Raw genomic sequence first — 23,164 nt, forward strand, 5'->3', positions numbered from 1 at the left:
AGCTTGCCTCCCCAAGGGATGAAGGCTTCGCCTCATTTCCCAGATAAAATTATTACCAGTCCCTGAATCCAACACTCGGCTCCTGGGAGGACGTGCAGTCTCTTCTGTACAGACTTTCAGTGTCGCGGACAAGGAGGCGGGAGAGGACAGGAGAGTGAGGAGAGCCAGGGACTGGCTCTGGAAGTCAATACAAACTCCTCCTCTGTCCCAGGACACGTGGCCCTGGCACTGGGGACACCACAGCCACCTTGCACACAGGGTGGGCTCTGAACACCCCGTTTCTGCAGTGGGAGCCTGGTGGGAGCAGGCCTGGGGCGCTGGGCTCCCTCCCCGTCCCTGTGTCCCATCTCTGGTCCCGGAAGAGCCACCCACAGGGAAAGGCCAGCGCCTTTCTGCTCCCGCCTCACTCTCTGCCCCACATCCACAAGCTCCTGACATGCCCCTGCTACTGGTTCTTTTTCACTAACAACCCCCTTCTTCATGCAAGAAGCATGCATTGAGCACCCACTGCATACGCACCCTGGCCCAGCTCCTAGGGGACAGAGCAGATAATCCAAGAGCCCCAGACCACAGGAGCCCAGAGGTCACTGTTCTCCTAGTGGCTCTCCTGAAGGGCTCCCGGATGCTCCAGAAATAACCGTGGGGAGCTGAGTGTGGGTGCTGGAGGGAGAGGACCAGGAGGCCAGAAGGCTTCCTGGAGGAGGTGGGTTAGAGCCGGGCTGAAAGATGGAGTGGCACAAAGCGGGGAGGGCACAGGCTGAGCAAAGGCTTAGAGGCAGGAGTAGCCCAGAGACACCTGGCCCTGGTTCCCTTCGTTGTGTTCATCCACAGTTATTCGCTTCCACTACTTCTGGTCCCAGTGTTGTCAGGCCTGCCACCCAGCACTGCCAAGCCCCCTCCGCCACGCCGCTCTGCGTCCACTTACTCCAGAGGCCCTGGGACAGGGGCACGCTGCTGCCCGCTGATGCGGGCAGGGAGCACTTCTGGCACATGCATTCCTTGCCGTTGAAGGTCACTCGGTCCCCGGGCGGGAAGGGCAACCTGAAATAAGACAGCGCATTACCAGCCAGGACCACCTCCTGGCTCTTCTCCTGGGTTCGGGGAGCCCCATCCTAGACACCACGCTGTCACCTCCCCGGGGACCACAGGCCCAGGACGCTGGGTGTCTGCATGCAGGCGCTGCCGTGGCCCCGCTGGGCGACCTCAGGCTGGTCACTGACATCTTAGCCTTAGTTTCCTCATCGGCACCGGCAGGCAGAATCACGGTGCAGTGGGCCGGAGCAGTGGGGGCCAGCCAGTGCTTGCACACGGCGATCAACTGGGCAGTCTCAGCCATTGGCCTCCTCCATCCAACCTTGTCTCCTCTGACCGCCCAGGATGCTTTGTCAGTTCAATACTAATGGCAACAGCACCGTTTACTGAGCATCTACTAGGTGCCAGGCCAGGTTCTATGACAGATTCCTTAATGCCTGCCTTATCTATCACCTTTAAGATGCTTGCCCAAGTTGGTCTTTGCTTCATTTTTCTCTATGGGTGAGAAAATTGAAGTTCAGAGAGGATAGTTGACTTTTCCAAGGCCACACGGCTGCTGCCTGTCAGAACCAGACTCAACCCAAGACCTGTCTGGCTCCAAAGCACCGTGATTTGCCTACCTGGGTCTCTCAGAAAGCAGTGCCGCTAGGAGCATGCAAGACTGTATGCTGGATTCCGTCTTTAAAGTCTGGCATTTCATTCATCATGGATTTTTTTTTTGCATTAATTTCAATTTTTAAAATATCACATTAAAATATCATTTACCTTGATCATTTTTTTGGCCTCCCCTTAAATTCTGCATCCAAACCCACTGGCCGCACCCTAGTCCCAGCTTCCCAAGGTGAAGTTACGGCCCTGGGCTGCCCAAGCGAGGCCGGTGGAGGCCCGGAACTTCCCCTCTGGTGACAGAGGTGGATCGGGTGCCTGCCTCTGGTGAGCTAGGGTCAGCCCACCTACTGCCATTGGGCCACTTCCTCCCCCAGCTCAGCCCGGCAAGAGAACCTGAGCCCCGCGGGCAGCAGTCTCTGAATTATCTGGACCAGGGCACGCCCCGTCCTCTGGCTTAAGCCTTTGTCGTGTCCCCCCTGCCTCCTTCGGGACCGGACAATGCCAGGAGCTCGACAGGTCACTGTCAGTGAATGAATGAGCAAGTAAGTGAACACGTCAATAACTGAAGGTCCCCCTGGAGGCCTAGCTAAGCCACCTTCCCCGGCAGGGCCTCCTCTCGGAGGCTGCCTGGGTCACGCCGGCTCTGGTCCAGCCCTGACTCTGCGACCAGAGGAGCATTCTGACCCATGAGGCTGCCAAGCCTTCCCGTGAAAAAGCCCCACCATAGCCCCCCACTTTGTGAGGCTGGCGTTCAGGGCCCTAGGTGGATTCAGCAGGTGTGTTCTTGGGCCCCAGCCAGCCAGTCTCGGCTCTTAGGGAGCAAGGACATATATAAGCTGAGCTGACCCCCGTCCCAAGACTTGCAAGATGGTCCTGCCGCTCTCCGTCCTTCAGCCGCCCTGGCAGCTATCTGACGCCGTGCGCTGCATCATGCGTGGTTAGTGCTGGGGTCTACCTCTCTCCCTCTTGCTGTCTTGCAGCTGCCTTGGTAATGGGGGGTCTTGGGCCACAGCGAGAGTCCCTTGCCATCCCTGGATGCACTCTGAGAGAATCTGTGGCTGTGTAACCCAGAGCAAGCTGCTTAACCTCTCTGAGTTCCTGCCTCTCACTTGTGAAATGGGACTAAGAACATCTATGTCTCAGGGCTGTTATTTATCCATCCATGCATCTGACCTATAGCACGGAAAGCTCTAGCATTACGCCCGGGACCCAGGAGGGGCTGAATGAATGGTAGCTATTATTTTATTAGTTCAACTTCCTTGAAGTGTATTTTGACAAATGTACACACTCATGTAACCAGGACCACAGTCATGGTATGGGACATTTTTGTCCATTGTAAAAAGCCTGCTGTGGCCGTCCACACTCATGCCCCTACCCCGGCCCCAGGCGGCTATGATCAGCATTCTGTCCCATGGATCAGCCTTGATTTTCTGGAACTGCGTATAAATGGAATCACACAGTATGCAGTCTTTGATGTCTTGTTCTGCTGCATGTTTCTGAGATTCACTCGCACGGCTGCACACACCACTGGTTTGTTCTTTTTGATTGTCAAATGCTGCTCCTTTGCACGGACGAGGTGCTCATGTCCAAGGACATCTGGATTCTTTCCAGTTTGGACTGTTACAAATAAAGCTGCTAAGAACGTTTGCTGACAAGTCTGTGTGGACATGTGCTTTTGTTTCTCCTGGGTAAATACCTAGGAGTGGAATTGCTGGGCCATGTGCTAACTGTGTGTCTAACTTTACAAGAAACTGCCAAACTGCTTTCTGTAGACGTTGTACCACTTTGCCTTCCCACCAGAGACGTGTGACAGTTCCTTTCACTCTGTATCCTCACCAACACTTGACACTATCCATCTTCTTACTGTCAGTCATTCTAGAGGACACTGGATGGTATTTCAACAAGTTTTAATTGGAATTCCCCTGATGACTAGTGATGTTAATGTAATCGTTTCATTTGTTTATTGGTCATTTACATACATTTTTGTGGAGTATCTGCCAAACTCCTTTGCTCATTTTTAATAGTTTTTTTGGTCTTCTTATTATTGAGTTGTAGAAGTTCTTTATATATTGTAGATACCTGTGTTTCACCAGATATATATCCTCTATTAAGCTGATGGCTTGCTTTTTCATTTTATTGACGTCTTTTGATATTATTTTTCTTCACTTTCTATAGTGCGGGTCCTGCTGGCAACAAATCCTCTTAGCTTTTGTGTGTCTACAAAAGTGTTTTGCCTTCATTTTGTGTGTGTGACAGCTTTACTGACATTATTTTATTCACGTGCTCTATAACATTCACATACCATTCAATGTGTGCAATTCAGTGGTTTTTAGTGTATTCAGAGTTGTGAATACACAATCAAATCCCCGCAATCAATTTGAGGACATTTTTCATCACCCCAAAAAGAAATGTAATACCATTTGGCAGTCTTGCCTTCATTTCTGAAAGTTTTTTTGTGGGGGAGGCTTGGTATAGAATTGTTTGATAGATTTTTTTTTCTTTCAGCTCTTTAAAGATGCTGTTCTATCATCTTCTGGTGCACATTGTTTCAGATGAGAAGTCTGCAGTCATTCTTCTGTTCCATTTCACATACTGGGTTGTTTTGTTCCCCACTTACTGCTTTTAAGATTTTCTTATTACTGTCACTCAGAAGTTTGATTATGATGAAGTTGGTAGGTTTTTGCTGTGTTTATTCTGCTTGGGATTCACTGAGATGAGTTTATAGTTTTCATCATATTTGGACATTTTCCAGCCATTATTTCTTCAAAAATTTTCAGTCTTCCCCGCTCCCAATCTAGACAGAAAAATTTATATCCACAGATCACTGAGTCTCTTCATATTTTTCAGTCTTTTTTCCTGTCATTGCTTTAGTTTGAATAGTTTCTATTGTTATGTTTTCAGGTTCACCCATCTTTTCCTCTATAGTATATAATCTACTGCTAATTCCTTTCAGGGAATTTTTTATTTCAGAAATTTCAATTTTCATTTCTATAATTTCCATTTGGTTTCTTTTCATGTCTTCTATAATGCTCTTACTTATGTTCATGTTTTCCTCTGAATACTTAAATATATTTACATCAGCTGTTTTAAAGTCATCATCTGCTAGTTTCACCATTGATCTCATTTCTGGGTCTGTTGCTTTTGACTGATTTTTCCTCTGGCCCTGGGTCACGTTTTCCAGCTTCTTCTTATGACCAGTCACATTTGATGGGTGTTAGACTTTGTCGATTTTATGTTGTCAAGGGCTGGGTTTTCTTCTCTTTCTACAAAGAGTGTTATACTTTACTTTGGCAGGCAATTAGCTCACTTGCAGACCAGCGTGATCTTTTCGAGGCTTGTTCTTGAACTTCGAGCAGGTTTATGTCTTCACTCTAGGGCAATTTCAGTTCCACTAATAAGGCATGATGCTTTTGGTGTCCCCACTGCATGCCTGGGTATTCCACAAGGAATCTCCACCTGGCCAGAACTCGAATGTCTCCCAGCCCTGGGAATGTTTAGCTTACAGCAACCTGGTCATTTTTTGCCCAACCTTGTGAAATTTCCTCTCTGTCTACATGGCTTCGTATTTAGTCCAAGATTCAAAGGCACCTCTATGCAGCTCTCCTGAGGTCCCGTTCTGCATAGCTCTCTCCCCCCTGCTCTGCTGTTCTGTCTCTCACATCACTGTCTCTTAACCTGGGAAGGATGCCACGCCCTACTTGGTTCCCTGCTTGTCCTCTGGTTCAAGAAACAGCCTCCAGGCAGAAAGCTGGGTGGTCACAGGGGTCCCTTCATTCGGCTGCCTTCTGTTAGTCCTGAGCTGCCTGTGCCCCAGTATCCCAAAACAGTTGTTTTGTATATTTTTTCCAGTTTTCTAGTTGTTTATAGTGGGTGGATAAGTCCAGGCCCAGTGACTCCAGCACGACACAGCTGTCAGCTATTATTTTTAACATATCGGATTACAGAGGCGATCTTTCAAACCCACTGTGATTATGTCACCCCTTGTCTCTAAGCTACGTGCACAGAAATCAAACATGCAGATTATCCTTGGGGGAACCTTGACCCACGCACGCTGCAATGACACACAGTGACTCTTCCGTTAGAAATGTCCCTCGTCATTGCTCCTTCCTGGCCCAGCACCTCTTCCCACCCCCAACAAAAGCTTCCCCTTCCACCTAGAGCACGTGCCACAACTACAGAAAACAGCGGTAACAACACTCAGCAAGTCCCCTTTCAACTGGGTGTGGTGAGACAGAGAGAACAGACAGAGAATAAACTCTGGGGGTTTCATTCTTTGCTTTCTAGACAGAACGTTCCCCCTGGGAGCAATGTGTCTGGGGCTGTGGTGGGAGGGAGGGAGGGAGGGGGGGAGGCAGGAGGCCCACGTGGGAGGGCTGCCTGCTGCGACCCCCGAGCCCCAGAGGTGCAGGGCAGAGAGGGGAGCGGGTGTAGCCTTGCTGCCGGGGCTGAGGACCTCATTCTGCCTCTAGCGGCCATTCACTGGACACCTGCTCTGTGCCAGGCGGCAGGCGCCGGAGAAGAGTCGGATCCGGTCCCTGCCCACGTGGGGCTCCCGTCAAGCAGCTCCGGGACACGGTGCCCGAGAAGGGTTGTAGGGCCCAGGATGCAGGGGGGCCGCGAGGAGGGAGAGGGAGGGGCTGCTTTCTTGGGGGAGGCAGCTCTTGCTGCACTGCTGTGTCCCCAGATGCTGCGCCCGTAGGGTCTGGGCTAACGCAGCTCCAAGTCACCAGAGCCAGCCTGGGGCCTGGCCCACGTAGGTGCTTAGAAGCGCCTGGACGAATGAATGAATGAATGAACAAAGGAATGAAGGGACTGGAACAGACTGTAAAGCTCCTCTCAGCCAGGCTGGAGGCCATGGGGGTGGCGTGGAGGAGTGACAGGCAGAGGGAAAACAGGGACCCCAGTGTGGAGGCCTTGGCAGGACTCCAGGCAGGTGAGTTCTGGGTCTGAGTAAGGCAGTGGCTGGGCAGATTTCGGAAGTTCACGAGGGGGACCTGGGAAGACGCCCATGCTTGGGGCTCGTGTGCCTGGTGGGTTGGGCGCCAGTGCCACCTACAGATCAGGGACTTGGGTAGAGAGAGGCGGGGTGCGCCAGGACAGTGGAGGAGACGGCAGCGGCAGTGGGTGGGCACGGGGAGGCCAAAGCGTGGACCCTGCAGGCACCAACGTGAGAGGAGACGAGGCGGAGGCTGCGGACAGGAGAGGGGCTGGTGGGGGGAGGGCCGAGAAGGCACAGGCGGGGGGACAGCACCTCCCCAGAAGCCATCAGAGGCCTCGTGCTGGCAGCCTCAGAACCCACGGGCCTCTGCATCCCGGAAAGAGGGCTTGGTCCTGCGCTGCGGGCAAGGGGTGGGGGCCTGCAAGGTGTGGGGCTGGACGAAGGTGTGCCTCGGAGCAGGGCCAGGGTCCACCTGCCATCCCTTGGCTGGGTCCCGCCTCCCTCCCAGCCATATGAGACAATGGGAGGGAGGAGGGAGGGAGGGAGGGAGGAGAGAGGAGGGAAGGAGGAGGGAGGAGGGAGGGAGGAGGGAGGAGGGAGGGGAGGCAGGAGGGAGGGAGGAGGGAGGAGAGAGGAGGGAGGAGGGAGAGAGGAGGAAGGAGGGAAGGAGGAGGGAGGGAGGGAGGAGGGAGGAGAGAGGAGGGAAGGAGGAGGGAGGAGGGAGGGAGGGAAGAGGGAGGAGGGAGGGAGGATGGAGGGAGGCAGGAGGGAGGAGAGAGGAGGGAAGGAGGAGGGAGGAGGGAGGGAGGGAGGAGGGAGGAGGGAGGGAAGGAGGATGGAGGGAGGCAGGAGGGAGGAGAGAGGAGGGAGGAGGGAGAGAGGAGGAAGGAGGGAAGGAGGAGGGAGGGGGAGGGAGGGAGGAGGGAGAGAGGAGGGAGAGGGGAGGGAGGGATGGAGGAGGTGGGAGGGAGGAGAGAGGAGGGAGGGAGGAGGGAGGAGGGAGGGATGGAGGAGGGTTGGGGAGGAGCGGTTGCAGGTCCTGCACTCACCGGCAGACGGCACACACGAAGCAGTTGGGGTGGTAGGTCTTGCCCAGCGCCGACACCACCTCGCCCTCGATGAACTGGTCACAGCTGAAGCAGCGGGTCCCGTACAGTCTCTGGTAGTCCTGGGTGCAGATGTACTCGCCCTGCCGCACGAAGAAGCCGCCCTCGGCCAGGTCACAGCCGCATTCTGGGGACACACGGGAGGGGCCGAGGTAGCAGGTGACCACCTGCTCCCCGGCCCCGACGGGCCCCAGGCGTATCCCTCACCACACACAGGCCTCGGTGCGAACTCAGGGTGGCTCACTGAACCCTCGGGGGGCCAGGCCCCAAGCACAGACTCCAGCTCCGGCCCCTCAGCCTGGAGATGAGTGGATTTTCTTGTGGAAGCTTCTAGAAAGGGGCACGGACCTGGGATGAGAAGCAGGCTGTGCTGAGGGGCCAGCCCAGAGCCTCCTCGCCTCCTGAGCCCACCAGGAATGAAGTGCTGATGCCCCATGAGCCCCCCCCCAACCCCCGCTCCTCCAGGTGGGCTGTTCCCAGCAGGAAAATAACAGATGGGGGAGGCGGTTAACACCTGAGCACCTACTGCGTGCTAGGCCCTGTTCTGGGTGGTAGGGTCCCCTGACCACAGTGAGGCTTCCTGACCCCCCTCCACCCGTCTCCCCCAACATGGATGAGGCCAGACCGCCTGCAAAAGGGAGAGAGGCCGGGCACACTCGCACTGACCCCTAATATACCTCCTGCCCCAGGGGGGACCTGGGGGACGTTGCCAGGCGGAGGATGGAGTGCCTGCCCTCAGGACAGGCCCCAGGGCACATGGGAACCGGGCTTGGTTCCAGAGGGAGCAGCCTCGGCGCCCTGGTTGCCCCCAGCCCCTCCCTGCGGAGGCCCAGCCTGCCAGCCAGTCAGGGTGGGGTCTTTGCGGGTTGCAGCCCCCTAGCCAGAGCCTTGAAATACCATGTAGCCCATCTTTGAATCACCGCCTAAAAATTTTCATCAAAACTTTAACTGATTGCAGAGGATGTAGTTTCTGGTGAATTGTAAGTATTGGCATCTTTAAATTTAACTAGTAGATCGTAGATGCTGAAGCAAGACCAGTGACCTCTGTTTACAAAACCCAGAGTCAGGCTCTGAGTAAAAGCAGGCATTTCACCTCGTTCCTCTTTTGCTAGGAAAGCCTATTTCCATCTCTTTCCCCCACAGAACCGCATGCACATGTGACGTGTTTTAGAGATGGAAAGCGCCTATGGTTCTCTGCAACAAAAATCCCTCAGTCTACGTGGAAATTGATTTATTAGGAATTTCTTATGGTCACAAGGCTCTAAATATTTAATAGCTTATTCTGGATAGGGTTGTTATGACAGCTACTAGTATAAAGCTATCAAAACAACACATATGTTGTAAATTTTGGTAAATTATTATTACGTGGATAGAGGACAAGCTTTTCACAGTGCAGCTCTTGATGACACTGATGGTGGTGGTTGAGGGGAGTTCCTGGTGTCTGATCAAGGGAGCCCCGACTTTTAAACTCCACCTTGTTTGGTGCCCTGGCGGATCGGAAGGCGAGGGCAGCCTAGCAGCCTTCCTCCACTGCAGGTGGCTTCTCAGGCTGGTCAGTTTGGGAAGAGCATCTGTGGGAGTCTGAATCTCCAAGGGTCTTGGGGTCCCCGGGGGTCAGGTCTGCTTGGTCTGGTCAGCAGTGCCCTTTCAGCTCACGTACCGGTCAGTGCACACGACCCGGGACCTGGGGGCTCCGGGTGGCCCTGCCAGGTGGGACCCACTCAGCTCAGCTCCCACCCCTACACAGGGCGAGGTGGCGGGCCTCTCCCGGGTGTCCCTGTCCTCTCGCCTGGGCCACAGGGCTGCACGTGCTGTTCCCCGGTTACAGCCACCAGAGTGGTTGGAAATCCTTCCTTCCACATCGCCAAGGAGCTGTTGGCTCTTCGGTCATAAAGCTGAGCAGCTGAAAGCCCAGACTCCAGGGCTGCCCGGGGGATGCAGGCTCCACTCGTGCACTATGCTGTGTGCCCCTGGGCAAGTCCCTGATCTCTCTGGGCCCCCAAGTCCTCAGAGGTGAGAAGGGCAGCACAGAGGCGTATCCTACGCTAGCATGACATAAGCCCCAAGTCGCGCGGGGCCACCATCCAGGCCATTGTTTTACTGACGTCACTCACCCCGGGAGGCCCGAGGCCGGTGCCCAGCTCTAAATCCTCTCACCCAGCCAGAGAGTGAAAACCCTTTGTTCGATCTTGCACCACAGGGCTTCCCTGGTGGCGCAGTGGTTAAGAATCCGCCTGCCAATGCAGGGGACAGGGGTTCGAGCCCTGGTTCGGGAAGATCCCACATGCCGTGGACAACTAAGCCCGTGCACCACAACTACTGAGCCTGCGCTCTAGAGCCCGTGTGCCACAGCTACTGAGCCCGCATGCCACAACTTCTGAAGCTCGCGTGCTACAACTACTGAGCCTGCGCTCTAGAGCCCGCGAGCCACAACTACTGAGCCCATGCGCCACAGCTGCTGAAGCCCGTACGCCTAGAGCCCATGTTCCGCAACAAGAGAAGCCACCGCAATGAGAAGCCCATGCACCGCAATGGAGAGTAGCCCCCGCTCGCCGCAACTAGAGAAAACCCGCGCGCAGCAACAAAGACCCAATGCAGCCAAAATAAATAAATTTATTAAAAAAAAAAAAATCTTGCACCACAGCGTAGGCCAAGCAGATGTACCCCGACTCGGGAAGAACAGGCTCCCTGAGGCCTCTGTAGGAGAATTAGTGTCTTTCTCAGTAAACGCCGCCTGTAACAATTCAGCCCTTGAGTGATAGGCTGGTTCACGGACACCCTTGGCTCTGGTACTTGGCTCATTTTCTTTTCTTTTTTTAAAGATTTATTATTTATTTATTTTATTTATTTTTGGCTGTGTTGGGTCTTAGTTGCGGCACACAGGATCTTCGTTGAGGTGCGCAGGCTTCTCTCTAGTGGCGTGCGAGCTCCAGGGCTCATTTTCTAATCTTCTTAAAGATATGACGGTATTGACTGTTCCTCGAAGGAGAAAAACGTGAAGAGGGATCTAGTGCCCCACTAAAACCTGCATCTACATCACAGAGGCACCAGGAGACCGAATTAAAGCAGCTTTCCTGCCCCGAGAGCCAGGCCCGGCCAATGTCACGTCCTCCCCGCCCCGCCCCAGTCATCTCTGCTACTGACCGGATTGTAGCTGCCTGGGTCCACTAAGGTCAGGGCCAGACAGTAAACCCAGACCTCTGCCTGCTAAAAATAAAGGGTCCAAATTCGTTCATAATTTTTAACGTCCTAATCAAGACAACATATTGTCCTTACGTTCCATCTGCCTATCCAAGTAGCCGAGACCCAATGAAGGGCACCTAGCAGCTGTGGGTGACTCAAAGCGGCCCGCCCCCCGTCTTTGGCGGTCACTGTGGTCATTTCTGAGAAACGGTCGGGAGGGGGCAGGCCATGGTGGGAAGACAATCTGTACCACTTTCTGGAATACCCTTTGGCATCAACTCAAAGGAATGTGAAAACAGCTCCTACCCTTTGACCCAGTCGCCTCTCTCTGGGACTCTATCCCAAGGAACTGACCATGAACGTCCACAGAATGGGGTTGGCTGCAGCATCACTACAGTATAATGTAGTAAATAAACGCTGGGCTTTAGAGACAGGCAGCCTGGGCATGAATGCTTCCTGGCTGTGTGACCTGGGGCAAGTTACTTAACCTCTTTGAATCTGAGTCCTCATCTGTAACAAAGGGTTAAGCATACTGATCGCTCATGGTTGTCACAATAAATCAGTGAGATGAGGCGTAGGAAACTGATTAGCCCAGTGCTGGGCTGGAATCCATGTAAACGTTTAACAGCTGAGGAATGGCTAAGTTTGCTGCGGGCCAGGCAGCTGAAGGAATCTGGGTATATATTGAAATTGATGTTGAAGGATATATGATGGGGAAAGGGCTTACACGGTCCCTTAAAGAGGATAAATCGGGACACAAAAGTATATACAACAGGACTTCAAATTGAAAAGACTCTTACAAAGGAAAAGATTGGAAGGCTCTCTACCCAAATACGGACAGCAATTCCCTTGGGGTGGTCAGCTGAGGGATACTCTTGTACTGGCATCTGGGAAGAGGAGAGAGCGATTGATGTTAAAACACAAAGCAGACTGAGAACCCCAGGGCGTTCACATGAGTTGGAGGGAGCTGGCTCAGGGCAGCGTGGTCACTGCTAGCCCAGGTCCTAACCTAACCTCTGCCTCAGATGCTCCATCTGGAAATAACAGGCCCACGTCACCGGAGATTCCTTCCTGCCGTGACTTTCCACAATTCTGCCATGTGATCCCGTTCCCATAAATGTCCCTGGGACGCAATCGTTTTGCCCCATTCCCTTGTCACCCCCCAGTCGCTAAGACCAGCTCTGGGTGTGGCTCTTCATGGTCCCCATGTGGTTGTGTCCTTGTGGACCACCCCACCTGCTGTTACCAAGTTACAGGCAGAGCTGGTGGCCTCTTCCCCCAACACACACACACACACACACACACACACACACACACACACACACACACACACACACACACACACACACACACACACACACAGAGGCTTCCCTCCCTCCTGTTGCCTTCGCTCTTTCTGCAATCATAAGCGTGCTCAGTCCCGCTGCCACACAGATCAGAAAACGCCTGCTTTCCTGAGGTCACACATGGTTGTGGCCTCATCTTTACATCATTTCAGAGTCAGGGCCCTTGTTTCCAAGGCACCACGAGCAGGGCTACGAAAGATTCTGGTTGAAAACAAATGTTCTAGGGACTTCCCTGGCGGTCGAGTGGTTAAGACCCTGTGCTTCCACTGCAGGGGGCGCCGGTTCAATCCCTGCTCGGGGAACTAAGATCCTGTATGCTGCGTGGTGCGGCCCCCCTGCCACAAAAGTTCTAAAAGCGCAGAACTCCACTACACATAAAAGGTCAAGAGAACCAGATTCGTTTTTCTGTGCAAATTTCAGTTGTAGCAATGGTAACAGATTTCATTTTTTCTTGAGGACGTACTATGTGCTGGATGTTTGCTATGTTTCTATCTTACACAGATTCCCATTTTGTAGTGTGAAACTAGAGCTGGCTGGATTTCAAGACAATCCAGAAGCACACGCCCCCTCACACTCTCATCCAAGCTGCCATGGTCTCGGGCTGGGGGCCCGGGCCCTTCTCCCCACCCTGCCCTGGCCTCCCAACATCAGCACAGCACCCAGTGGTCCCTGAAACTAAAATGGACAGGATCCTCCTGTGTTCTTTCTCCCGTGGTGTCGGAGCCCAGGTCCTCACGAGGACCCCCTTCCCCCAGCCTTTCCCCACTCCCCCTCCTCACTCTACTCCAGACACACAGGCCTCCTGTTGTCCCGGAAACTGCCAGGCACACTTCCCTGCTTCAGTGTCACTGCACTGTCTGTTCCCTCTGGCTGCAATGCTCTTCCCTCACCTCCTTCAGGTCTTCAAGCAAAGGTCACCTCCTCCACAAAGCCTGCCCTGATTACCCAATTTAAAATAGTAACTCCCTGGCACTCCCAACCCTGTCTTTATCTTGCTCCTTGTCTTCCCCTTCCTAGCACTTCACTTTCAGCATATGATGAAATTTGCTTGTTTATTCTATCTAGTGCTTATTGTCTGTCTCCCTGCCCTAGAATGTGATCTCCATGAGGACAAGGATGTCTCTTTTGTTCATGGATGCATCCCAAGCACCCAGAACACTGCCCAGCACAGAGTATGTGCCCAATCGGGTTGCTGAATGGAAACTGAGGCTAAGAAACATGTCTAAGACCCACATGAGCTGGGGTGGCAGAGGGGGGAATTGAACCCAGACCTTCTGGCATCAAAGCCCAAGCTTGAGGCAGCCAAGACGGTCTGGAGAATTATGTGATTTCTTTCACAGATTTTCAGGTTTAGGTAAACCAAGGCACGTCAAGCCAGTCCCTGGGCGGCAGGAACCCAACACACTGGGATCTCTTGGATCAGAATTAGACACAATTGTCTTCTGTGCTAACAGACCCTGCTTCGGTTGGCCTGGCAACACACCCACCCAGGGACAAACATGGCTGGAGTCAGTCAGTCCCCATCCTCCCATTACTCTTTGCTGGTGGAGTGGATGTGTGACCTAGTTCTAGCCAGCGAGTCATACAGGAAGCCTGTGCGGGCTTCCAGGGAAAAGGTTCTCCTCCCTGATCAAAGGGAGATTACCCTGATTACCCAATCCGAGTAATCATGCAGGGGGAGGGCCCCTTTGCCTGTGCACACCCCTGCCCAACTTCTTCCCCAGGGCTGAGTGTCAATCTGTGAGGATGTGATGTTTGGAGCTACAGCAGCCATCTTGAGACCATGAGGAGAGGCACTGCTGACATGTATAAGATGGGGGGGGGGGAGTTGGGGGTGAGGAAGTGGAAAAAGAACCTAGTCTTTGATGACTTTTTTGAGCTGTTAAATTAACCAGCTCTGGGGGTGAGGAGGCTACCTCCAGAATTCCTGTTAAGATGATGAACACCCATGTAATTTAAGACACTATAAGTTGGGTCTTCTTTTTTATTCATCCAAGGGCACCCTCAATGATTCACAGACTTTGCATTTTTATGAGAGCCTGGATAAAAGATCAATCTAAGACTATGCAATCCTCAAGCTTAGAAAAACACAACTTCTTAAAAGCTTGCAGGAAATCTCAGCTGCTCTCCGTCATCCTTCAGCAGGTGAAGCAGACATGCCACCTACTGAGGGCAGGGGCCCCACTATGTCTGCAGGCTGACAAGGCACCTGGCACAGAATGAATCTGTGGGTGAGCGGATGCGTGTCCGCCCCCTCCTCACTGGGACGCAGACCCTGCTGGGGGTCCTGCACCCCGTCCCTCCACGCTGGGTCTGGGGCAGAGCTGAGGCTCGTGGGAAGGGCTCCCCCGACTCCCGCCAGCTGCTCCCACAGGTGACAACCAGGCGAGTCACATGTCACCCTTGCTTCCTCATCTTTAAGTGGAGATAACGCCTCAGCCCCCCTAATACTGGGGACTCTTGGAATCGGGCCTGTGCGCCCACAGACTCCTGCCACTGCCACCACTACTGTGGCAGCCCGCCTCTGGAGGCCGCCAGGGACAGAGGGTGAGGGCCAGGTGCCGGCTCGGCACTGCCCGCCCCGGCTTGTTTCCCTGCCCGGGCTGCCGAGGAAGGCGTCACAGCCATGCCACGTCTACTTAGAAGGCTGGAGCTCAGAGGAGGACACTGGGGGAGGGCCACCTGGGGCAGTCCCCACCTCTGACCAGACTCCGTGGGTCACACCAGGTGACGGACTGGGTTCTGGGCAACTAATGCCTTTTATCAACTTCCTAAGGTCTGCGCTCCCAGACAATCCTTTTAAATACAGTGGGCACCTCTCCTTTGCCTTTTAAAATCAGCTTTTAAAAAGAGCAATCTAATGGATTTGGCTTTTCAGAAACAGAGCGTGCATCTGTAGGACGGTAGAGGAAATTAAACCAGGCAGACCCCACGATCGCCTGGGAAGCTCTGAAGAGCAGAAGAAAAGCGTCGGGCCGGGCTCCGGCCAGGGCGTCAGGTCACCCGCTCCACAGGAAAGGTCCCTGGACGCCGACGCAGGCCTGTGGTCCTCGAGCCGGAGGCAGTGGGCACAGAGTCATGGGCGAGGGCAGGGGCTGTGCTCTTGTTTCTGGAAACGCTGAGAACTCACCATCTCCACACCCACCTCAAACCGAGGGTCCCAGGCCCTCCCACTAGTCAGGAATGGGGCAGCCCACCCGGGGTCCCCAGGGTCACCGGCACTGGTGGCTCCTCGCCCTCCCCGGGTCACCGGTGTCCTGCAGAGCCCCGTGTCTCCTGGCCAGACTCCAACCTCCTCAGGGCCAGGAGGCCCCGGGGCATCAGGGCCATTTTGGGGGTGTCCCCTTTCACAGCAGAAACGTCCAGGCCGGTGGTCCTCAAGTTTTCAAACAACGGGACTCAACACAAGTCCACACACAGAAGCTGTGACTTGACGTGGCTGCAGGCAGAGCTCCTATGGGGGGTGGGGACTCGACCTGCCGCCTTCCCCCACCCAGCAGGCGCCTCCACGGAACCCAGGATGGAATACCCTCATGCAGGGGCCCTGGAATCAAGCCCTGGCTGCGCTCCTGCATCCCCAGGCCTCAGCTGCGCCCTCTTGAGGAGACAGGCACACGTCCCTCACTGGGCTGCTGGCAGAGCGACCGCCCCTGCAGCCAGTCTGCAGTGTGACGTCTATCCATTCCAGCACCATCGGCCTGTGACTGGTCCCCAGCGGGAGGACAAGGGGTGTTTTGTGGAAAATGGGAGGAGCAAGAGATAAGGATGGAAGATCCAGGGCCAGGGCAGCTGCTGGCTCGCCCCTGGGGAGACTCAGGGTGGCCAGCAGGCTCCCCACGTGGACACCGACGGGGGGACCTGAGCTCCCGAGAAACCCGGCTCACAGCCCCGGGCGGCACCACGGGGGCTGCCCCAGCACGTGGCCCGGGCGGGATGGGGCAAGGTCAGCCCCGACACTCGCTCCTTCCAGAAGGCCTGGCCGGCCTCAGGGTGTATGTTAGAGCACAAAGTGACACCGTGTCCACCCAGCCAGCCAGCCCGCCAGCCCGGCTCCTGTCTGTCCCACTGTCCACGCTCCACGTGCCCATCAATCCAATCCCCCCCATCCCCCTCCCCCTCCCCCCACACTCCATCCCCCCTCCCCCTCCCCCCACACTCCATCCCCCCTCCCCCCGTCCCCCCACACTCCATCCCCCTCCCCCCGTCCCTCCTCCTCCATCCCCCCTCCCCCACACTCCATCCCCCCTCCCCCCTGTCCCTCCTCCTCCACCCCCTCCCCACTCCATCCGCTTCCCACCTGTGTGCGCGCTTGAGGGCCAGTCCCCGTGTGCACCAGCTGAAAGCAGAGGTGACTCGGACACTGATCCTGCTACCTGGTGCTAGGTAAGTTCATCCTGGGCGATGGGGCAGGCCAAGGCCAGTCTGCCTGGAAAGCCGGCTCTGGCCCCTGCGGGGCAAATGGGCTAGAGGCAGGGGGCCAGCTGGGGACCGTGGCACTGATCTGGGGGTGGGGGGCAGGCGGGGCGCGGGGTGGGGAGCGCTGCGGGAACACAGGGTTTCGTCTCCTTCTTCCAAAGCACGTGTGAGGTTTGTTGCTGCTCTCTGATTCGGCGGAAATACTGTGTGCCCGTTTATCCTCATCTGTCCTACTGTCCCTCTCACTCCCGCCTTTCTCCCTCTCTCGTTTGAAGACCTTCCGGTCTGGAGTCTCCCAGCAGCTGACTGAATGTGCCCCCTCGGAAAAGAAGCGCCCCCCTCCCCCCTGCCTCAGTTTCCCCAGCTGGGAGAGGACGGGTGTGGACACGGAGATCTGTAATTCCGAAACTCCAGGGCAGCTGGGCAAGGCGGCAATACCAAAGCACAGCGTGTCTTCGCTCACTGATGACCGTGGCCTCCCCGATGCTCCCTGCCCTCGGCCCCCCGGCCCCTCCTCACCGGGACGCAGACCCTGCTGGGGACCCTGCACCCCGTCCCTCCACGCTGGGTCTGGGGCAGAGCTGAGGCTCGTGGGAAGGGCTCCCCCGACTCTCGCCAGCTGCTCCCACAGGTGACAACCAGGCGAGTCACACGTCACCCTTGCTTCCTCATCTTTAAGTGGAGATAACGCCTCAGCCCCCTCTAATACTGGAGGACTTTGGAAGAAAACACACGGAAAGCACTGAGCTCACAGGAAGTGCTCAGCAGAGGTGAGAGGAGGTGAGAGAAGGTGAGAGAAGGAAGCCTCCTCGGCAGAACCAGCAGGCTCCCTGGCAGCCCCTGAGGTTCAGTCCCCCTCCTTCGGCCCCGCTGCACCTTCCACACTGCGCCCCACACCGCGGGCACAGGCCTGGCCGCCTCCGACGGCCCAGCTCTCTTCTTCTTTCTTTGGCTGAACTTAGAGCCGAAACGCCACCTCCTCCGTGAAGTCTTCTCTGGAAGTTCCCAGATCCCTCCTGGTGGGCCACCTTCCCAGCACTCGGCTTCTACCGTTAACACCCAACTATTCCCGGCGAGCTGGTAGATTTATCTCCTCACCAGACCTTACCTGTCAAAGCTAAACCTCACGCCTTCCTACTTAGCGCTTTCCAAAGCCGGGCCTGGTGCCCAGTAGGGCCTCCTGAGACCATGGTGGACTGAGGGGACTCAGGCAGTTAACGGGCCCTGTGGTGCTGATAAAAGCCACAGCGCTGGATTATCTTACACGTGGTGTATTTCCCATCTTTGCCCATAAAGCCCAGGCGCTCACTGCCCCCGCGGCCCGTCGAGGCCCACATGCAAATGTCTGTGCATCTCTGGATGCCGTTTCAAACCCACAGGAAAGCAGCCTGTGATGACACCGTTTGCTGTCCAGAGGTGAGGAGGGGTCTGCAGGGCCATTGAAAGAATTCTTTCTTTAAAACTGCAAATCCTTTGGGTTTGGACACGGTGTCAAATTGGTTTGATCTGCCCATCCCTTCTCCAAAATGCTACTTTTCATTTATTCTCAGGAAACTAAATGCAAATACACGAAACCCCATTGTACACGACAGAATATGCACTAACTTTGGCGTAGGGAGAAAGGGCAGGATGGAAGGATGTTCCAAGCAAAGCCTGGCTCAGATAGAGGCACTTCACGTGATTTGTTTTACTTTCTTCTTATTTTTTTGGTATTATCTGAATTTAGTGATATTCGTGTTATTTTTTATAATCAGAGAAAAAGCCATGCTCATTTGGAGAGAACAGTAACGTTCCCAGTCCTGCTCTGGGAGGGTGCGGGGCGCCCGAGGTTCGTGGCCCAGCTTAGGTCCTGTGCACCCTGCGGTGCTGAGTTCACGCCACCAGTGACGGCCATTTACTGTGCGGCTATGGCGCCCAAGTGGCCACTTTGCTCTGGTGGATCACGGACATGGCTACGCCATCCAAGGACACTGCCCGGGACCTGGACCTCGTCCTCTGACCCTCCCCCTTGGGCAGATGCCCCCGTCACCCCCATAAGGGACACGGGCCACACTGAAAAGATCACGCTGTTGTATGAAGGTTTGGGATCAGTTTTTCCAGCCTCCCAGATCTAATGAGTGTCCGGGGCCCAGCGTGGCAGCTGGGAGGCGGGCTCGGCCACACGGCAGGGCTGTGCTGGGCCCCACAGCGGAGACGGGTCGGCGCTCACCTTTGCAGACGAAGCACTGGATGTGGAAGTACTTGTTCTGCACCCGTAGCACCTCCCCCCTGCACACGTTCCCGCAGGTGTTACACAGGATCGCCGTGCTGGCCGGCTTCTCCGGGGGGCTGTGGGCAGCCTGGGGCTCCGACACTGTGGGGAAAAGGCACCGTGTTAGAAAGCGGGACATGCCGGGCACCGGTGAGCAAACAGCAATGGTGCGAGGACTCGGGGCCCAGCGCATCTCCCAGCACAACCCAGAGGGCGTCGGGGGACCAGCGGAGGTCGGGTAATGTGAGACCCCGACGGCGGTCCTGTCCCCCACCTCTGTGTGCCCACCTCCCAAAGGGCAGCCGATCCCCCTGCGGCCTTGACCCGGCACGACCGTGGCCCTCAGGGGCCTGGTGAGCTGGCCAGTCCTTCCGCAGCCAGGAACCCAGGTCCTCTCTTCTGAGAGTGCAATAATCACATCCTCCTGTGAGCTCGCTTTGAATCCCCTCTGTGCCCTGGGGACAGTGACCTGAAATTGTCACTGCCCCCCTTAGAGCCAGCCATGACCTAGGATGGCTGAGGAGGCACTGGAGACCCCCAGAGGGACGGGTCAGGGTGGACGGTCAAAGGGCCTGACTGTGGGGCTCCTGGGGTCTGGGCAGGGCCGTCGCTCACCCACATCCTCCAAAAGTGCCCGTGGAGGCCGGCGTGCAGGACGCTGGGGCCCACGGCGGGTCGGTGCTCGGGGAGCTCCAGCCCAGCAGTGGCGACAGCCAGGTGAGCACCCGCTGCAAGCCAAGCAGCAGAGCTGTGGTCGGGGGATGCCTAGGGGCTGGGGACCAGCTCTCTCCCAGCACGAGGAGGAGGTGGAGCTGCAGGCAGAGAGCACAGCCCACGACGGGGCCCCAGCAGCCCGGATCCACCTCCCACTCAGGACCAGCCCAAGAAGGCACAGCCTGCCTCTAGCCAGTCACCTGGGACACCCCTTGTAGCAGCCCCCCAGCCTCCCCAGGCTCCCAGCACCGATCAGAGGCCCCTGAGCCCCCTTTTCTCCACTGGGAAGCTTGCCCACTCCTCTACCTGACTCTGGTCTCTGCCAGGCACAGTGACAAAGGCTGACCCCCCACTCAGCCAGCTCTGAGCAAACAGCCTTTGCCTTTCTCAAGTGCGGGTCTCCGCTTAGATCCACATCTTCTGTCCCACGCTCCCGTCTTGATCTGGGGTCACCGACCTGAGGCTGAGGCAAGGGCAGGGTGCAGGTGGTGTACCTAGGGGGCCCCGGGTGGCAGGAAGGAGTGGGGGCAATGATGGCATGTTGTTGAGCTGGTCACCCCCTCGGAGCCCCTCCAGGGCATCCCTCAGAAGGAAGGGGCTGGGGCACCGGTCCTAACCCCCTGGTGAGGGTTGCCCCAAAGCTAGAACTCCTGTCTCCCTTTCCTGGGCTGAATGAGTTCTGAGGTTTCAGCAGAGGCTGAAAGAGCCAGGGAGCCGCGGGCACCTGAGGCGGGGAGTCCACAGGCCCAGGTGCACCGCCCACCTGTACACCGCTGGAGCCATGGGGGGCCCAGGGGAGGTGGTGCGGGCCCAGAAGATACCCGCCACCTGGGATGCCGCAGATACACCACGCTTCATTAAAGAGTTAAGCATATTCATACACACACACACACACAATACACATGCAGACACACACAGACATATACATACATACACACAGAGACACATACGTACACACAGAGAGACACAGACATACACGTACACACACACAGAGACACGGACATACACGTACATACACACAGAGACACACATACATACATACACATACACAAAGAGACACACAGGCACACAGATACACAGACATACATACACGTACACACACAGATACACATACACACGAGACACACACACATACACACATAGATACACTTTCATAGACACACAGATACACATATATATACACACAGACATACAGATACACACACAAACACAAATACGCGTACATACACACACACAGACACACAAATACACATACATACACAGACACACAACTATACATATGCACCCACATAGACAGACATACACACAGACACAGACATACAGATACACACACAGACACACAAATACACATAGACACACACAGAGAGACAGACATGCACACACACACACACACACACATTTACAAAATCGCTGAACACCAGCCCTGATTGAGTATCAGGCCCAGAAGGTCTCCTCATTCTTGTAAAAACAGAGGAGGTGGATGTCAGACAGGAGGACATTTCTCCATCCGGTTTCCAGCCTGTCCCCCAGGCCCCCCAGATCCCGTCCTGCCCCGGGAGCCCCGGATCTGCAGCACAGGGCTCCCTCCTCTGGGTCCCGCCCGCGAGGGCCTGGGCCACGCTGGGGACATCAGGCCTTCCAGGAGGAGGCTCTGAAGACCCCAAGGGTAGCAGGTGCCAGCTGTCTGGGGACAAAAGCCACACAGCCTGGAGAAGCAGGTGCCAGAAAGGAGACGATGGGCACCAAAAAATCATCTGGTGTCGCCCTTAGTACCCCAGGCCCGGTGTCAAGGCCTGCCTGCGTTTCCAAGGGTGTCAGGACCAAACGGCAAACTGGGCAGCGCAGAGCCCAGCGAGGGCCCCAGAGTTCCGTCTGCTGTCCTGGGAGCTGTGCTGACACTTCCACTCTGGTTTAAGTGTCAACATACGATAATCACAGAAAGTGCCTCATCCAGTACTTAATAAAATTGGTATAAGGGGGCAGAGAGCAAGGATGTCCTGGGCTAGAATTTAAGACTCCCTGTGCGGAATGAGCCATTGGACTTGAAGTCTGAAACCTCAGGCAGAGCCGGCTCATGGCTGTGCACGGCCCTGGGGCTGCCCAGGGCTCACGTGGGGCTGATGGGGTCCTGAGTCACCCCGTCCACACAGGCTAAATCGAGATTTGAGGGCGTGGCCACAAAGATCTTCAACACTATTATCTTTTCATCCATTAGGCATACAAAGGACAATGTGCCTCATGTCTCCATGAATAGCCAGGCAAGGTCTACCCTCCACCCACGTGGGGGGGTGGGAAATCGGTGTCAGAGCCTTGGGGGCAGATGGCCGGGTGCAGCCCAGCTTCACCTCCTACACGCAGTAACCTGGAACTCCCAGCCGTCTGTCCATCTGCCATCTGCCCCCTGCTCACAGCATCTGCCCCAGGGGATGCTAGGACCATGGGCAGAAATGTCTGTCTAGCAAGCAGCCCAGGGTCTGGCAGACCATAAATGCTCAATACACAATAGCCATTGTCATTTTCAAGGATACACAGCCTGACATCACCAGTTTCCTGGTTACTGGAAATACTGTTTGATCTGGGGTGAAAGCTGCTTTAGGAGGATCGTTTTTATGGGAGCACCAACTCTGCCCGCCTGGAGCCTCCTCCAAAACCTCCTGGGGCCTCTGGTGGCAGGGCGAGAGAGCAGGGTGCTGCCCCCTGGTGGTGGGAAGTAGACACTGCATAGAGGGGGCCTGTGTGCAGGTACCACCCGCGCAGGTGTTCCCCTCCAGCCCGTATCTGTCCCCTTGGCCCTGGGATCACAGCCTGAGAATCCTGTGGATTTGAGATGTGGGCCTTCTTACCCCTCAGGATGGACTTACTCCTCGAACCTCCTGCAGCTGCCCGATTGGGTGCTTTGCAAAGGGGACTGGTGCTCACAGCCGGCAGAGCAAGTGCTGTGGTCACTGCTGCTGCCGCCCAGCGAGCGGACTGGGGCCAGGAGCGCCGGCCCAGCTGGTACGTGACTGCAACAAGGAGGGATCGGGACCCTCGCGTGGCAGGACAGGACAGAAGTGGGCCCCTAGACAGGGATGGGGCGGTTGTGGCCAGACCTCATTCCATCAAGAACTATCAAGACATGAGCTATGAAGCCATCTGAAGGCACCTCAATGCATGCTACTAAGTGACAGAAGCCAGTCTGAAAAGGCTGCACACCGCGTGACTCCAACCCTATGACGTCATCCAAAAGGCAAAACCACGGAGACAGTAAAAGATCAGTGGTTGTGAGGGGTGGGGAGGGAGGGGTGAGTAGGTGGAGCCCAGGGGTGAATACACGTCATTATACATTGGTCCAAACCCAGAGAACACTCAACACCAAGAGCGACCCCTGACGTAAACTGTGCATTCTAGTTAGTAATAGTATATCAAGGACTTCCCTGGTGGCGCAGTGGTTAAGAATCCGCCTGCCAACGCAGGGGACATGGGTTCGAGCCCTGGTCCAGGAAGATCCCACATGCCGCGGAGCAACTAAGCCCGTGCGCCACAACTACTGAGCCTGCGCTCTAGAGCCCGTGAGCCACAACTACTG

General features: G+C 55.7%; 1 protein-coding gene across 15 annotated transcripts in view; it reads right to left on the bottom strand.

Annotated features, from left to right (window-relative positions):
- The window catches only part of ABLIM2 (actin binding LIM protein family member 2), a 151,012-nt gene that overhangs the window by 91,586 nt on the left and 36,262 nt on the right, over positions 1-23,164 (bottom strand). For all 15 annotated transcript variants that reach the window (XR_009008365.1, XR_009008375.1, XR_009008372.1 and 12 more), the window contains exons 2-4: positions 18,841-18,984; positions 7,630-7,813; positions 926-1,041 (exon numbers count right to left, since the gene is read on the bottom strand). Coding sequence is in view for 2 of the 15 variants with exons in the window: in XM_007172317.2 (XP_007172379.2) it covers positions 926-1,041; positions 7,630-7,813; positions 18,841-18,984 (444 nt within the window). In the remaining 13 variants the exon portion in view is untranslated. The remainder of the gene's footprint in view (positions 1-925; positions 1,042-7,629; positions 7,814-18,840; positions 18,985-23,164) is intronic.

This window comes from Balaenoptera acutorostrata, chromosome 5, assembly GCF_949987535.1.
Source record: "Balaenoptera acutorostrata chromosome 5, mBalAcu1.1, whole genome shotgun sequence".
In the NCBI taxonomy this organism is placed as follows: domain Eukaryota; kingdom Metazoa; phylum Chordata; class Mammalia; order Artiodactyla; family Balaenopteridae; genus Balaenoptera; species Balaenoptera acutorostrata.